We start from the raw sequence: 14,847 nt of genomic DNA, 5'->3' as shown, positions 1-14,847 counted from the left end.
CCTCTCTCCCTCCTGCACTCTATACCTGCTCCTCTCTCCCTCTCTCCCTCCTGCACTCTATACCTGCTCCTCTCTCCCTCTCTCCCTCCTGCACTCTATACCTGCTCCTCTCTCCCTCTCTCCCTCTCTCCCTCCTGCACTCTATACCTGCTCCTCTCTCCCTCTCTCCCTCTCTCCCTCCTGCACTCTATACCTGCTCCTCTCTCCCTCTCCCCCTCCTGCACTCTATACCTGCTCCTCTCTCCCTGTCTTCCTCTCTTTCTCTTCTTGTCAGACACACATGTACCTGCTTGGCACTCTGATTACTTGCAGTTGTCCTCTAAAAGTGATGTTTCTATAGCAACCCCTTAAGTGTGGTCGTGTAAGAGGGGGTTTTCCAGAGAGAGAGAGAGAAGAGAGGTGCTGCATATAGGAAACACACACACACACACACCTTCTCACGCACACAGACACACACACACACACACACATGCACAGACATGTTGATTAGAACCTGCTTTTCTGGTTTTCACACACTTTCTTTGAAAATTAATTAACTTCAGGCTGTTCAGGGAGATTCCAGTAAGTGATCTATATTCCAATAGAACACCAAAAAATACAATATTATACAATACAATAAAACAGAATGCATAGAAAATAGTAGAATAGTGTCAATAGGATTTCACCAAGCACACAGAACACACCCTTGTTTGGTTAACTTGGTGTCCCAAACAGATATCTCACCAACTAGCTTCCTTATTGAGACTATGTCCTGCAGCATGATGTCTATGTCTCTCCCCCTCCTCTCCCCTCCTCCCTCTCACCTCTCTCCTCCCCCCTCCTCCCTCTCACCTCTCTCCTCCCCCCTCCTCTCCCCTCCTCCCTCTCACCTCTCTCCTCCCCCCTCCTCTCCCCTCCTCCCTCTCACCTCTCTCCTCCCCCCTCCTCTTCCCTCCTCCCTCTCACCTCTCTCCTCCCCCCTCCTCTCCCCTCCTCCCTCTCACCTCTCTCCTCCCCCCTCCTCTTCCCTCCTCCCTCTCACCTCTCTCCTCCCCCCTCCTCTCCCCTCCTCCCTCTCACCTCTCTCCTCCCCCCTCCTCTTCCCTCCTCCCTCTCACCTCTCTCCTCTTCCCTCCTCCCTCTCACCTCTCTCCTCCCCCCTCCTCTCCCCTCCTCCCTCTCACCTCTCTCCTCCCCCCTCCTCTTCCCTCCTCCCTCTCACCTCTCTCCTCCCCCTCCTCTCCCCTCCTCCCTCTCACCTCTCTCCTCCCCCCTCCTCTCCCCTCCTCCCTCTCACCTCTCTCCTCCCCCCTCCTCTCCCCTCCTCCCTCTCACCTCTCTCCTCCCCCCTCCTCTCCCCTCCTCCCTCTCACCTCTTTCCTCCCCCCTCCTCTTCCTCCTCCCTCTCACCTCTCTCCTCCCCCCTCCTCTCCCCTCCTCCCTCTCACCTCTCTCCTCCCCCCTCCTCTTCCCTCCTCCCTCTCACCTCTCTCCTCTTCCCTCCTCCCTCTCACCTCTCTCCTCCCCCCTCCTCTCCCCTCCTCCCTCTCACCTCTCTCCTCCCCCCTCCTCTCCCCTCCTCCCTCTCACCTCTCCTCCCCCCTCCTCTCCCCTCCTCCCTCTCACCTCTCTCCTCCCCCCTCCTCTTCCCTCCTCCCTCTCACCTCTCTCCTCCCCCCTCCTCTCCCCTCCTCCCTCTCACCTCTCTCCTCCCCCCTCCTCTCCCCTCCTCCCTCTCACCTCTCTCCTCCCCCCTCCTCCCCCCTCCTCTCCCCTCCTCCCTCTCTCCTCTCTCCTCCCCCCTCCTCTCCCCTCCTCCCTCTCTCCTCTCTCCTCCCCCCTCCTCTCCCCTCCTCCCTCTCACCTCTCTCCTCCCCCCTCCTCTCCCCTCCTCCCTCTCACCTCTCTCCTCCCCCCTCCTCTCCCCTCCTCCCTCTCACCTCTCTCCTCCCCCCTCCTCTCCCCTCCTCCCTCTCACCTCTCTCCTCCCCCCTCCTCTCCCCTCCTCCCTCTCTCCTCTCTCCTCCCCCCTCCTCTCCCCTCCTCCCTCTCTCCTCTCTCCTCCCCCCTCCTCTCCCCTCCTCCCTCTCACCTCTCTCCTCCCCCCTCCTCTCCCCTCCTCCCTCTCACCTCTCTCCTCCCCCCTCCTCTCCCCTCCTCCCTCTCACCTCTCTCCTCCCCCCTCCTCTCCCCTCCTCCCTCTCACCTCTCTCCTCCCCCCTCCTCTCCCCTCCTCCCTCTCACCTCTCTCCTCCCCCCTCCTCTCCCCTCCTCCCTCTCTCCTCTCTCCTTCGCCAGCTCTCCATCTCCAGCAGCAGGAAGGCAGAGCTGCAGTTAGCGGTGTTTGACCAGCAGGGGGTGCAGTTTGACAACTTCAGCTCCTGCTCACTGGAGTGGATCTGCTCCAACCCCTCACTGCTGTCCCTGTCCTCACACACACACACAACCAGCGGTCAGCCTCACTCTGTGTGTGTGTGTGTGTGTGTGTGTGTGCATTATCCATGTTTCATTACTCTTCAAACTGTGCAGTCGGTCATGTGTAGCACAAACTATAAACACAGTGGAGTGTGTGTGTGAATGTGGGTGTTTGCAAAATGATGCGTGTAGCATGAATGTCACTGCGTCTTGTTGGGATGACCTGGGGCTAGCGGGGTCACAAAGGAGTTCATGTATCCAGGATCTAAATCAGATAAAGAGTAGAAATAAGAAAATTAGAAAGGGGGTTGAACTGTGTATGTATCCTGTAAAAAGAAACATTTATATTCTAACCCTCCCAGGAGAAGGTTGCTAGATAACCCGACCTTCATCATGATCAGTAGTGATGAGTGAAATGTGTGGGATGTTTCATTAGTGATGGGTGAAATGTGTGGGGTGTTTCAGTAGTGATGAGTGAAAGGTGTGGGGTGTTTCAGTAGTGAAAGGTGTGGGGTGTTTCAGTAGTGATGAGTGAAAGGTGTGGGGTGTTTCAGTAGTGATGAGTGAAAGGTGTGGGGTGTTTCAGTAGTGAAAGGTGTGGGGTGTTTCAGTAGTGATGAGTGAAAGGTGTGGGGTGTTTCAGTAGTGATGAGTGAAAGGTGTGGGGTGTTTCAGTAGTGAAAGGTGTGGGGTGTTTCAGTAGTGATGAGTGAAAGGTGTGGGGTGTTTCAGTAGTGAAAGGTGTGGGGTGTTTCAGTAGTGAAAGGTGTGGGGTGTTTCAGTAGTGATGAGTGAAAGGTGTGGGGTGTTTCAGTAGTGAAAGGTGTGGGGTGTTTCAGTAGTGAAAGGTGTGGGGTGTTTCAGTAGTGATGAGTGAAAGGTGTGGGGTGTTTCAGTAGTGAAAGGTGTGGGGTGTTTCAGTAGTGAAAGGTGTGGGGTGTTTCAGTAGTGAAAGGTGTGGGGTGTTTCAGTAGTGAAAGGTGTGGGGTGTTTCAGTAGTGAAAGGTGTGGGGTGTTTCAGTAGTGAAAGGTGTGGGGTGTTTCAGTAGTGAAAGGTGTGGGGTGTTTCAGTAGTGAAAGGTGTGGGGTGTTTCAGTAGTGAAAGGTGTGGGGTGTTTCAGTAGTGAAAGGTGTGGGGTGTTTCAGTAGTGATGAGTGAAAGGTGTGGGGTGTTTGTGTGCGTCAGGTCGCCAGGGGCTCGTCCCTCACGGACACACGGGGACAGTGACCGTAGCAGTGGCCCTCACACCTGCTCAGGTACGCACGTGTTCCTCATGTCTGTCACGCTGTCTGTGTGTGTGTGTGTATGGTGTGTGTGTGCATGGTGTGTGTATGGTGTGTGTATGGTGTGTGTGTGTGTGTGTGCATGGTGTGTGTATGGTGTGTGTGTGCATGGTGTGTGTATGGTGTGTGTGCATGGTGTGTGTATGGTGTGTGTGTGCATGGTGTGTGTATGGTGTGTGTGTGCATGGTGTGTGTATGGTGTGTGTGCATGGTGTGTGTATGGTGTGTGTGTGCATGGTGTGTGTATGGTGTGTGTGTGTATGGTGTGTGTGTGCATGGTGTGTGTGTGTAGTGTGTTTGTGTGTATGGTGTGTGTGTGCATGGTGTGTGTATGGTGTGTGTGTGCATGGTGTGTGTATGGTGTGTGTGTGTGTGTGTGCATGGTGTGTGTGTGTAGTGTGTTTGTGTGTATGGTGTGTGTGTAGTGACCCTGTGTCCTGCAGGACATGTGGCCGTCTCCTCTGGTGTGGTCAGTGCGTCTCAGACTAGTGCAGGACCTGAGGTGGAGCAGGAGAGCTGTGACCCTGTACAACCATCCTGACGTCACCGTGAGAACCACACACACACACACACATCTCATCCGGGTATGGGAAACACACACTAAATGTATGGATTTACTTTCTCTTTCTCTCTCCCTCTCTCTGTTTACCTCCTCCTCACTCTGTCTCTCTCTCCAGGAGAATCTGACAGTGGTTCAGGGTTCAGGATACTTCCTGGTTCGACTGCAGGACAGAAAACTGGCACACATCACCTACCTGGAGCACAGCAACATGATACAGGTGGCAAACACACACACCCTGACCCACACACACACACCCTGACCCACACACACACACCCTGACCCAAACACACACACCCTGACCCACACACACACACCCTGACCCACACACACACACCCTGACCCAAACACACACACCCTGACCCACACACACACACCCTGACCCACACACACACACCCTGACCCAAACACACACACCCTGACCCACACACACACACCCTGACCCACACACACACACCCTGACCCAAACACACACACCCTGACCCAAACACACACACCCTGACCCACACACACACAATCCTAACTCACTGACGTGTGTGTCTGTGTGTGTGTTGTTCCTCAGGTCTCTCCTCTTCAGCCTGGCCTCTCCTCCCTCCTGGCCTACGACCTCTGTGTGACCTCACCTCACCCCGCCCTGACCTCCCTCGCCATCTCTGACATCACAGACTTCCAGATCGACTTTGTTGACATTGTGAGTGTGCCTTCCTTAAAACAGCACCCATATGCAGCTGCCTCAAAATGTATTAACCATGTGTGTGCCTCTGTGTGTGTGTGTCAGGTGGAGATAGGGCACAGTGCCCTGGTACGAGTGCGTGTTCTAGACTCTAACCAACAGCCCTTCCTGTATGGCTACCTTCCCATGATGCACCTCAGACTAACTCCTTCCTCCCCCATCGTCACTGTAGAGTAAGTGTGTCTGGGTGTGTGTTTGTGCACGTGTGTGTGTTCGTGCACGTGTGTGTGTGTGTTCATTACATTAACATTTTAATTTGGTTAAAAGGACATTTAGGTACAGTTCCAGTCATATTTTATGTTAATATGCTGCAAAATGTGTGTGTGTGTAGACCTGCAGGGCCGCTGGACAGTGTGTCTGTGGGTTTCCGTGTCCAGGGCGTGGCGGTGGGCGTGGCCAGCCTGCACCTGTCTGCAGTAGACAGCGGTGGGCGTGTCCGTACGTCGTCACACAGACAGCTGCAGGTGTACCCCACCTTCACCCTGCAGCCCCGCAGCCTGGCACTGGGGCGGGGCAGCGTACGGCAGGTACACACACACACTCACAGAGATACACACTCACACACACACATATACACACACACTCACACACACATACTTGATGTTAGACTCACCCAGCCAGTGTTGGGGCTGGGTGCTGGCTGTAGCAGTGTTTGGGAAACCTGGTTATCAAAGGGTTGCATGTGAGGACACACACACACACGCCTGCCGTCCTCCCTGTGTGACCAGGTGAGGTGGGAGGGGGGCCCCCATCCCCAGTCCAGTGTGGGGTTCTCTGTGAGTAATAGCCGCATCGCCATGGTGACAGATACGGGATTGGTGCGTGGATTGGCAGTGGGTGTGGTCAAAGTCAGAGGGGCTTTACAGACTGTCACCCAGGACACAGGAGCACTGCTGACCTTCGCACAGGTACACACGCAAAGTTTGGGAAAAAGGTTTGGTAAACTTGGTTTTGAAAGGTTGAAAAAATATTTTGGGGGAAAAAAGTTTCGAAAAAAAGTTTGGAAAGGTAGATTTTTTAATTTATTATTATTTTCTAAAAAACGTTTCTATCACACAACAAATGTAAGCTAGTATTACGAAGCTACCATGGAGCAAGGCAGAAGGCAATAAGAACAATATTTTTTTTTATAAGTGATGATGTGAGGTCCAACAGGTAGTAGTAATGGCTACTTTTTACTTGAGTATATGTCAGAGCCCACATTTATTTACTTTAACTTGAGTGAAAAAGCATAGTCAGTACTTCAACTTTTAACAGTCTTTTAAACATGAGTATCTGTACTTGTACCTGAGTGAAGGATGTGTGGACTGTACCATCTCTGGGGGGTTGATGTGTGGACTGTTCCATCTCTGGGGGGTTGATGTGTGGACTGTACCATCTCTGGTCAGGATGAGGTGGAGGTGGAGGTGTTTAACCTCACAGGGGTCAGGATCCAGGCGCCTCTCGTCAGACTGTCTGTAGGAACGGAGGTAGGAGACACACACACAGACCTTCTCCTCTATCGCCTCCGTTGTTGACTATTTTTTGGGGGGGAAGTAAGACACATTTCTTGTGTGTGTGTGTGTGTGTGTGTGTGTGTACAGATACCAGTGTATGTGATGGGCACTGACAGCAGCCAGACTCCACTGGCTCTGGGCAGTGGACTGCTGTTCCACTGGAGCCTGGGGAAACTGGGAGTACTGGAGATACAGGCTAGACACACACAGGTGAGACACACACACACACTCAGAGAGCCAGCTTGCTGCTTCACTCCACAATGTCTCTCTTGTTTGTTAGGGTTGTGTAAGTGTGTTTGAGATGTGTGTGTGTGTGTGTGTGTGTTGCAGGCAGGTGTGACGGTGTCCGCTGCTCATGGTTTCTCTGTGTTGGTGAGGGCGTGTGCAGCAGGCAGAACCAGCCTAAGAGTGACAGTTCAACTGGCCAATCACACCATTGACAGCCCCCAGCAGCTCACAGATGAGATACAGATACTGGTAGAAACAACACTGCTTAAGATACATCACATGACCTCTGTGGTGACTCTCTCTCTCTCTCTCTGTCCCTGTCTCTCTCTCTCTCTGTCCCTGTCTCTCTCTCTCTCTCTCTCTGAACATCACATGACCTCTGTGGTCTCTCTCTCTATCTCTCCCTGTGTCAGGTGTTCCAGGAGATGCAGCTAGCAGTTGGCACCTCCAGATCAATCCTCATGTCCCCTAACTCTCACTACGCTTTACAAAGCAACAAGTCAGTGTTTAACATGTCATCTACTCTTTTATGGTCATGTTTATTGTACTTTTGTGTTGGGATGCTCATAATGTGTGTGTGTGTGTGTGTGTGCTCCAGAGACACCATCTGCCCCGTACGCTACGCCCTGTGTCAGTGTGTGAAAGGGGAGGGGCTTGTTACCGTGGATGACCAAGGTGTTCTCAGGGCGGGGCCGGACACAGGAGCGGCCCTGTTGGAGGTTGTTGCTATGGAGACGTGTGGCCTCAACCAGACCATGTTCATCAGTGTCCGGGTTAGTGTGGGGTCTGTGTGTGTGTGTGTGGATATGGGTGTGTGTGCATGCATGTGTGTGTCTGTGTGGTCTCTATACACGCATTCCTGTATGTGCGTGTGTGGTCAGGTTTGTGTGTGTTGCCTGTTGGTGATGAGGCGTGTGTGTGTGTGTGTGTTGCAGGTGTCTCCAGTGTGGTTCATACGCCTCTTAACCGTGTCCTCCCTGTACGGTGTGGGCGGGGCCGGCGGTGTGGGCGGGGCCGGCGGTGTGGGCGGGGCCGGCGGTGTGGGCGGGGCCAGCGGTGTGGGCGGGGCCGGCGGTGTGGGCGGGGCCAGCGGTGTGGGCGGGGCCAGCCTTCCTGCCTTCCCCCTAGGGTGGAGCATCACTGTCAGGGCCCTCTGCTACGACCACCTCGGACAACAGTTCCACGCACACGACACAGACACACACCTCATCACCAGCAGGTAACACACTCACACACCTCATCACCAGCAGGTAACACACACACACCTCATCACCAGCAGGTAACACACTCACACACCTCATCACCAGCAGGTAACACACACACACACCTCATCACCAGCAGGTAACACACTCACACACCTCATCACCAGCAGGTAACACACACACACCTCATCACCAGCAGGTAACACACACACACACCTCATCACCAGCAGGTAACACACACACACCTCATCACCAGCAGGTAACACACACACACACCTCATCACCAGCAGGTAACACTCACACACCTCATCACCAGCAGGTAACACACACACACCTCATCACCAGCAGGTAACACACACACACCTCATCACCAGCAGGTAACACACACACACACCTCATCACCAGCAGGTAACACACACACACCTCATCACCAGCAGGTAACACACACACACACCTCATCACCAGCAGGTAACACACACACACACCTCATCACCAGCAGGTAACACACACACACACCTCATCACCAGCAGGTAACACACACACACCTCATCACCAGCAGGTAACACACACACACACCTCATCACCAGCAGGTAACACACACACACACCTCATCACCAGCAGGTAACACACTCACCTCATCACCAGCAGGTAACACACACACACACCTCATCACCAGCAGGTAACACACACACACCTCATCACCAGCAGGTAACACACACACACACCTCATCACCAGCAGGTAACACACTCACACACCTCATCACCAGCAGGTAACACACACACACACCTCATCACCAGCAGGTAACACACACACACACCTCATCACCAGCAGGTAACACACTCACACACCTCATCACCAGCAGGTAACACACTCACACACCTCATCACCAGCAGGTAACACACACACACACACCTCATCACCAGCAGGTAACACACACACACCTCATCACCAGCAGGTAACACACACACACACCTCATCACCAGCAGGTAACACACTCACACACCTCATCACCAGTGTAAGCAGTATTGTCAGGTGTCCTCTCCCTCCACAGAGACGACCTGGTCCAGGTGACTCCAGGCTGTGACAGTCACTCGTTCGTGGTTCAGACGGTGTGGGAGGGTGTGACGGTGTTGGAGGTGAGCGGGGACTCCACCAACCCCTCCCTCAGTGACTACACCCCCCTACCCGTGCTCCCGGCCATCTCTGCCCCCCCGCACACCCTCAGACCTGGAGACACACTCTGCTTCAGCACCGCCCTAACCGGAGAGCACGGTAGCACATACACACACACACACACACACATACACACATACACACACACACACACACACACATACACACACATACACACACACACACACACACACACACACACATACACACACATACACACACACACACATACACACACACACATACACACACATACACACACACACACACACACACACACACACACACACACACACACACACATACACACACACACATACACACACACATACACACACACACATACACACACACATACACACACACACATACACACACATACACACACACATACACACATACACGCACAGCACTAAGCACTCTGTTCTCCCTCCCTCTCTCGCCCAGGCCAGCCTGGTCAGTGGTACGTGTCGTCTGACCAGGTGCTGCAGATAGACCCAGGAACAGGGGCTGCGCTGGCAAAGCATTCTGGGACAGTGGTTGTGTTCTACAAAGTGGAGGGAGGACAGAAGGCCCTAATAGAGGTAGAGAGGGAGGGGAGAGGGAGGGAGGGAGGGACCCTGTGTTCCAGGTCATGATGGTGTTTGGTGTTTCGCCAGGTGACTGTGGAGCCCCCTGCCATCCCCTCCCTCTCTCCTCCTGAGGATCGCTTCCTGACCAACTGGCCAGAGGCTCCAGAGTACAGGGTCCCCGTGGACCTGCACACCACCCCGGCCAACACTGGTCAGACACCCCCCCAACACAGCAGGTTATCTAGAGTTGTTGATGAAGACCTATGTTTTACTCTCTCTCTCTCTCTCTCTCTGTCTCTCTGTCTCTCTCTCTCTGTCTCTCTCTCAGCCCAGTGCACTCTGTCCCAGAGAGAGGCCATCGAGAAGAGCCTTCATCCAGAGGAGGAGTTACAGTGTGTTTTGCACTTCATCGCCCCGTACCTCCTGCTCAGCACATTACAGGCTGTGTTCAACACCTCGCCACGCTACGACCACGACACCGGTGAAGAGACAACTCTACTGACGCATCCTCCTCTCCCCCCGTATGAACGAGTCACTGATGAATGAAGATGCTCTCCCCCTCCTCTCTCTCTCCCCCTCCTCTCTCTCTCCCCCTCCTCTCTCTCTCCCCCTCCTCTCTCTCTCGCCCTCCTCTCTCTCTCCCCCTCCTCTCTCTCTCGCCCTCCTCTCTCTCTCCCCCTCCTCTCTCTCTCCCTCTCTCCCTCCTCTCTCCCTCCTCTCTCTCCCCCTCCTTTCCCTCCTCTGCCTCCCCTCCCTCTCTCTCCCTCTCCTCTCCCCCCCTCCTCTCTCTCTCCCCCTCCTCTCCGTTCTCTCCCTCTCTCCCCCTCCCTCTCTCCCCCTCCTCTCCCCCTCCTCTCTCTCCCTCCCTCTCTCCCCCTCCTCTCCCCCTCCTCTCCCCCTCCTCTCTCTCCCTCCCTCTCTCCCCCTCCTCTCCCCCTCCTCTCTCTCCCTCCCTCCTCTCCCCCTCCTCTCTCTCCCTCCCTCTCTCCCCCTCCTCTCCCCCTCCTCTCCCTCCCTCTCTCCTCTTCCTCTCTCCCTCTCCCCCTCCTCTCTCCCCCTCCTCTCCCCCTCCTCCCTCCCTCTCTCCCTCCTCCCCCCCCTCTCTCCCTCCTTCTCTCCTGTCCAGGTGCCTACAGCTGCAGTGTCTCTGTGTCCCCCCAGACCCACTCTGTCCTTCTCCTCCTGTCCTCCCTCTCCTTCTCCATCTCTCTCTCCGCCTCCCTGCGGAGCCACCCTCCTCTCCCTCTCCTCGCTCTCTCCGGACGCCCGGTGCAGCTGCCCTACCTGCCGGCGTTTCACTGCCCGGTGACGTCCCTCTCCCTGTCCAGCCAGCAGCCTGCAGAGCTGGCTGTCCTGGGCACCAAGGACATGCTGTCTGCTCTCAGGGTGGGCGCTCACCCTCACACACACACACCCTCTCACACCCTCACACACACACCCTCTCACACACACACCCTCACACACACACCCTCTAACACCCTCACACACACACCCTTGTGTGCTCACACTGGCCTAGGCTTTGGGACAATATAAGCTTGATCATATTTATAACTGTTTCTGTGTGTGTGTGTTTCTGTGTTCAGTTTCACTGTGAAAGTCCCTTCTTACTGCTGTCTGAGCCTAGCCAATCAGAACATGACTCCGCCCTCCTTGTGCTGTCCATCGATCCGTCCACTTCCTGGATGGAGGGTCAGGATCTGCCCCGCCCCGTCAACGTCACCCTCTACAACCGCCTGACCCCGCAGACACACGTCGTCACGGTGACCTTTGTGACGAACAACCGTGTGGAGAAAGGTGAGCAGGGCCCAGAGCAGTGACGGAACACAGGAGATCCCTGCAGACACCTGATGTGTGTGTGTGTGTGTCACCAGGACAAACTGATTTGATCCGTCTCGAGTCAGGTCCTCTTCTCCAGCTCGTGGATTTCCAGCTCATCTTGACGTTTGCCGTGTTTGCAGTTCTGGTCGCCACTGCTGCCTTGTTCATAGGTACAGATTCACCCCACAGTACCAGGACCCTCTGACCACATGACTCACCCATGTTTCTCTAGTCAACTAAAGCTCTTATTTAGTGTGTTACGTTACAATCTGTCTGGTTCTTTCTAATCAGGGACAGACATATGGCTGCCCAAGTCACTGATGAGGCCTGCTCTACTCTGTTGTGATTAAACTCCCTCTCTCTCTACTGTGTTAGTGTACAGCTCCATCCTGTCACGCCTACAGACGGTCCCTGTGGTCTACATGCCCCGCAGCCCTCCGGCCACCTCAGGTACGTCTTAGCCAACACCTCGTCTCCTCCTCACCAATGGCTGAGTGGTTAAGGAATCAGGCTATTAATCAGAAGGTTGCTGGTTCGATTCCTGGCTGTGCCAGGAATGATGTGTCCTTGGGCAAGGCACTTCACCCTACTTGCCTCGGGGGGAATGTCCCTGTACTTACTGTAAGTGTCTCTGGATAAGAGCGTCTGCTAAATGACTACATGTGATGTGGCAGCAGTGTCTGTCAGCAGGCAGACGGCGTGCTTCTCTCCCTGGATCAGGATGTCGCCTGCAGACGCTGACAGGGCCGTCCGAAGACGCCGCTGGCTCTGGAGCAGCAGATGAGCCTGTCAGGACCAGGCTGCCTTCTACCTGGATTAAACATGTCTACTTCAGCACTCCAACACTGTCTAGATTCACTCTTAGAGGCCTTAAGCACGTCAGCATACGTACACCTCAAAGCCAAATAATTGTCAAGGCCTTTATCTGATTAAGTCTCCAAAAGAGAATCCCCCCTGGTGATGGACCCGTTTCCATGCTGACCATCTGCCTGACCAGTCTCACCCTCACCGAGCTCAGCTCATATCTGGACCGCCAACACAGAGCTGCTATTGATCAGTGATGATCAGATATACTGGGTCTCACCCATTATCAGATGCTCAGGATACAGAATCACACATGGACACAGAATTCCTTAACAAAAAGAAACTAAACTTTTTTTAATAAGAGAGAAGGACAGATGGAGGAGAGATGCAGTGTTGTCTCACACGGCCAGGGACATCTGTGTTCACGCACACACACTCAGTTTCCCTTCCTTCAGTTTCCAGAACATCATTTCTGCCCCCTTTCCCCTTACTCGTCACTTGGCAGAGTCACTTGAAACCAATAGTCCAATCCTGTCTCTTCTCCCCCTTGGTGGGGTTCATCAGTCTTGATTAGTGTTGTTTTCTCCTGAATGAACACCCTGTTGGGATAAGAGGAGGGTCTGAAGCATAGGATCATCTCCAACTAATAAGTATTCATTTTATGTGCAACCAGATCAAACAAGGTACAGAGTTGTATGAGAAGAAGGACTGGATTAGAACTGGACCAAACTTCTTGTGGCTTAGTGAATGAGAAACACAGGGCCAAGTCAGGGTTAACACAAGGTATACTAAGAGAACTAAGGTATACAAGACTAGTACATCATTGCCACTACAGCAAGTAGCCCGCATAGGACCCAAGTGTGTTGTTGCCTGTAGCAACCCCGGTGAAGAACCATGTTACCATGACACTGGGAATGCTGGGTAAAACATGAACCATAAGAGGCTCCCTGTGGCTCGTTAAGGAGCCCCAGCAGCAGAGGTGAACCTGGGGGTCCAGCCAGCAACCACTTAAAGATCACGAGGATCTGCACATTGCTGTTCTTGAAGTTTGTCTCGTCAAAAGGAACCACTGAACCATCCCTTTCTAAGACAACTACAAGGTTACTGTATGCCTTAGTTGACACCTCATTCACTAAGAGAGAAATGAACAGGCAACACATAAAGGCAAGAACTTGTCAAGTTCTATGTAGAAAATATACAGTGTTGTGTGTGTGATGGTGTCGTGTGTGTGATGGTGTCGTGTGTGTGATGGTGAGAAGCGTGAAGGAGGCCGGTACCTTCTGTGAGTCGTGCTTTCCCTCCGGTAGGCTGGCAGAGCACCGTGGAGCACCCAACACACAGCACCACTGTCTGGGCATGGCTGAACACCGTGGTGATCTTATAGCATCCTGTAAAAACACACACCAAAGTTAGGAGGGGCACACTTACAGGAGGTATTGAGCTATAATAATGAAGTAATACAAGTAGAAACATTCTATTCAGATGTTGAAATCCCCACTCAACGTGTTCTACTCCCAATTTTAAAAGAATTAATGTGATTTCACAGTGTTCTTACAGTTGGCCTTGTCAAAAGGAATCACTATTAACACCTTTCAAAAGCCAACTAGAAGGTTACTGTATGCCTTAGTTGACACCCTATTCACTAAGAGATCAATGAAAGGGCAACACATAAAGGCAAAATCTAAACTACATACAGCCCTACACACGTCATTATTTAGACATAATAGGGACGTTGGTCTGGTAGATAGGGGATAAATATTGGAGCCCAAACTGATATAGCAGGCAAGACCGTTTAAAACTTCCCACAGTCGAGAGAAACTTACCGGGACATTTTACATCCATAAAATATGAGTTGGGACACTGTACAAGGCGCTTCTTCTTGTGACTTCTCTTCTCCTCTTCGGTGGATGGGTGCAACAAATCCTTAGCGAGCTGCAAAAGACAAACGTAATAGTTGATTCTATGTAGTAAAGCACGTAATACAATTTAAAATATTTCCCCCATTCGATTGAAAGATATAATTCTAATGGATAGACAATCGAGGTGTTAATTTATATTCTTTCTAGAGATTTTACCCCCGTCGCATTTCCACAGCCACGCTTTGTTTTGCATGTGGAGTAGGCCGCCATTATATCTGCTCCCCACGCGCTTTGGACATTTTAAGATGTATGTCCAGATTTACCAAACCAATCAAGACAAAGTGGGTCCCGCTTTAGACGATACATTATCCCATCGAAATACAAATTCGTATTTCCCTCAAAGCGTTTCCCATGCTAACGGATTATTTCGATATGACGTGTGCGTACTTACAGGCATCTTAGCAACTTTGTAGCCGTAGCCGAAAAGAGCGATAAACCGGAAATACTTTTCTGATGAATGGGGCTAACATGCAGGGGCCGGAAGTAGATGTCGAAGTAACACGCTGTAGTTAAAGACACAGAATGTATATGAAGATTCATTTATGACCAGAACATTTTTTATTATTAAAAATACATTGTCAGTCTAATTTATTGTCTAATAAATAAAATATTGGGGAAGGCCTGTTTGTAATTTGAAGTTATTGAGTGAAGTCAGACTCCAGAC

General features: G+C 52.6%; 2 protein-coding genes and 2 non-coding genes across 4 annotated transcripts in view; 1 reads left to right on the top strand and 3 right to left on the bottom strand.

The window, feature by feature from the left end:
* The window catches only part of LOC134023975 (nuclear pore membrane glycoprotein 210-like), a 17,038-nt gene extending 4,442 nt beyond the window's left edge, over positions 1–12,596 (top strand). The window contains exons 4-27 of the mRNA XM_062466331.1: positions 2,278–2,431; positions 3,581–3,651; positions 4,122–4,226; positions 4,356–4,457; positions 4,800–4,928; positions 5,016–5,143; positions 5,302–5,497; positions 5,699–5,878; positions 6,359–6,439; positions 6,554–6,676; positions 6,797–6,943; positions 7,108–7,193; positions 7,293–7,467; positions 7,630–7,692; positions 7,783–7,913; positions 8,949–9,169; positions 9,518–9,654; positions 9,730–9,853; positions 9,971–10,123; positions 10,769–11,028; positions 11,226–11,436; positions 11,514–11,630; positions 11,836–11,910; positions 12,135–12,596. Coding sequence (XP_062322315.1) covers positions 2,278–2,431; positions 3,581–3,651; positions 4,122–4,226; positions 4,356–4,457; positions 4,800–4,928; positions 5,016–5,143; positions 5,302–5,497; positions 5,699–5,878; positions 6,359–6,439; positions 6,554–6,676; positions 6,797–6,943; positions 7,108–7,193; positions 7,293–7,467; positions 7,630–7,692; positions 7,783–7,913; positions 8,949–9,169; positions 9,518–9,654; positions 9,730–9,853; positions 9,971–10,123; positions 10,769–11,028; positions 11,226–11,436; positions 11,514–11,630; positions 11,836–11,910; positions 12,135–12,244 — 3,279 coding nt within the window. The 3' untranslated portion in view covers positions 12,245–12,596. The remainder of the gene's footprint in view (positions 1–2,277; positions 2,432–3,580; positions 3,652–4,121; positions 4,227–4,355; positions 4,458–4,799; positions 4,929–5,015; positions 5,144–5,301; positions 5,498–5,698; positions 5,879–6,358; positions 6,440–6,553; positions 6,677–6,796; positions 6,944–7,107; positions 7,194–7,292; positions 7,468–7,629; positions 7,693–7,782; positions 7,914–8,948; positions 9,170–9,517; positions 9,655–9,729; positions 9,854–9,970; positions 10,124–10,768; positions 11,029–11,225; positions 11,437–11,513; positions 11,631–11,835; positions 11,911–12,134) is intronic.
* On the bottom strand, positions 12,590–14,696 carry rps27.2 (ribosomal protein S27, isoform 2). Its single transcript, XM_062465980.1, has 4 exons — positions 14,575–14,696; positions 14,088–14,196; positions 13,542–13,652; positions 12,590–12,863 (listed from the first exon to the last, which is right to left on the bottom strand). Exons 1-4 carry the CDS (start codon positions 14,578–14,580, stop codon positions 12,835–12,837), a joined length of 255 nt encoding a protein of 84 aa, XP_062321964.1. The 5' UTR covers positions 14,581–14,696; the 3' UTR covers positions 12,590–12,834.
* On the bottom strand, positions 13,298–13,431 carry LOC134024274 (small nucleolar RNA SNORA13). Its single transcript, XR_009930880.1, has one exon. It is a non-coding gene; the product is annotated as a small nucleolar RNA SNORA13 (small nucleolar RNA).
* LOC134024264 (small nucleolar RNA SNORA13) lies at positions 13,808–13,941 on the bottom strand. The gene has a single exon (XR_009930870.1). It is a non-coding gene; the product is annotated as a small nucleolar RNA SNORA13 (small nucleolar RNA).
* Positions 14,697–14,847: the final 151 nt, after the last annotated feature.

This window comes from Osmerus eperlanus, chromosome 7 (genome assembly GCF_963692335.1).
Source record: "Osmerus eperlanus chromosome 7, fOsmEpe2.1, whole genome shotgun sequence".
In the NCBI taxonomy this organism is placed as follows: Eukaryota; Metazoa; Chordata; class Actinopteri; order Osmeriformes; family Osmeridae; genus Osmerus; species Osmerus eperlanus.
Note: the sequence above shows the minus strand (reverse complement) of the source record. Positions and strands in the feature narration are given on the sequence as shown.

Coding starts and splice junctions, on each gene's coding strand:
- rps27.2 (XM_062465980.1), bottom strand. Junction 13,653..14,087: donor TATGGATGTAAAATGTCCCG/GTAAGTTTCTCT, acceptor GTGTTTTTACAG/GATGCTATAAGATCACCACG. Junction 12,864..13,541: donor GAAAGCACGACTCACAGAAG/GTACCGGCCTCC, acceptor TTATCCCAACAG/GGTGTTCATTCAGGAGAAAA.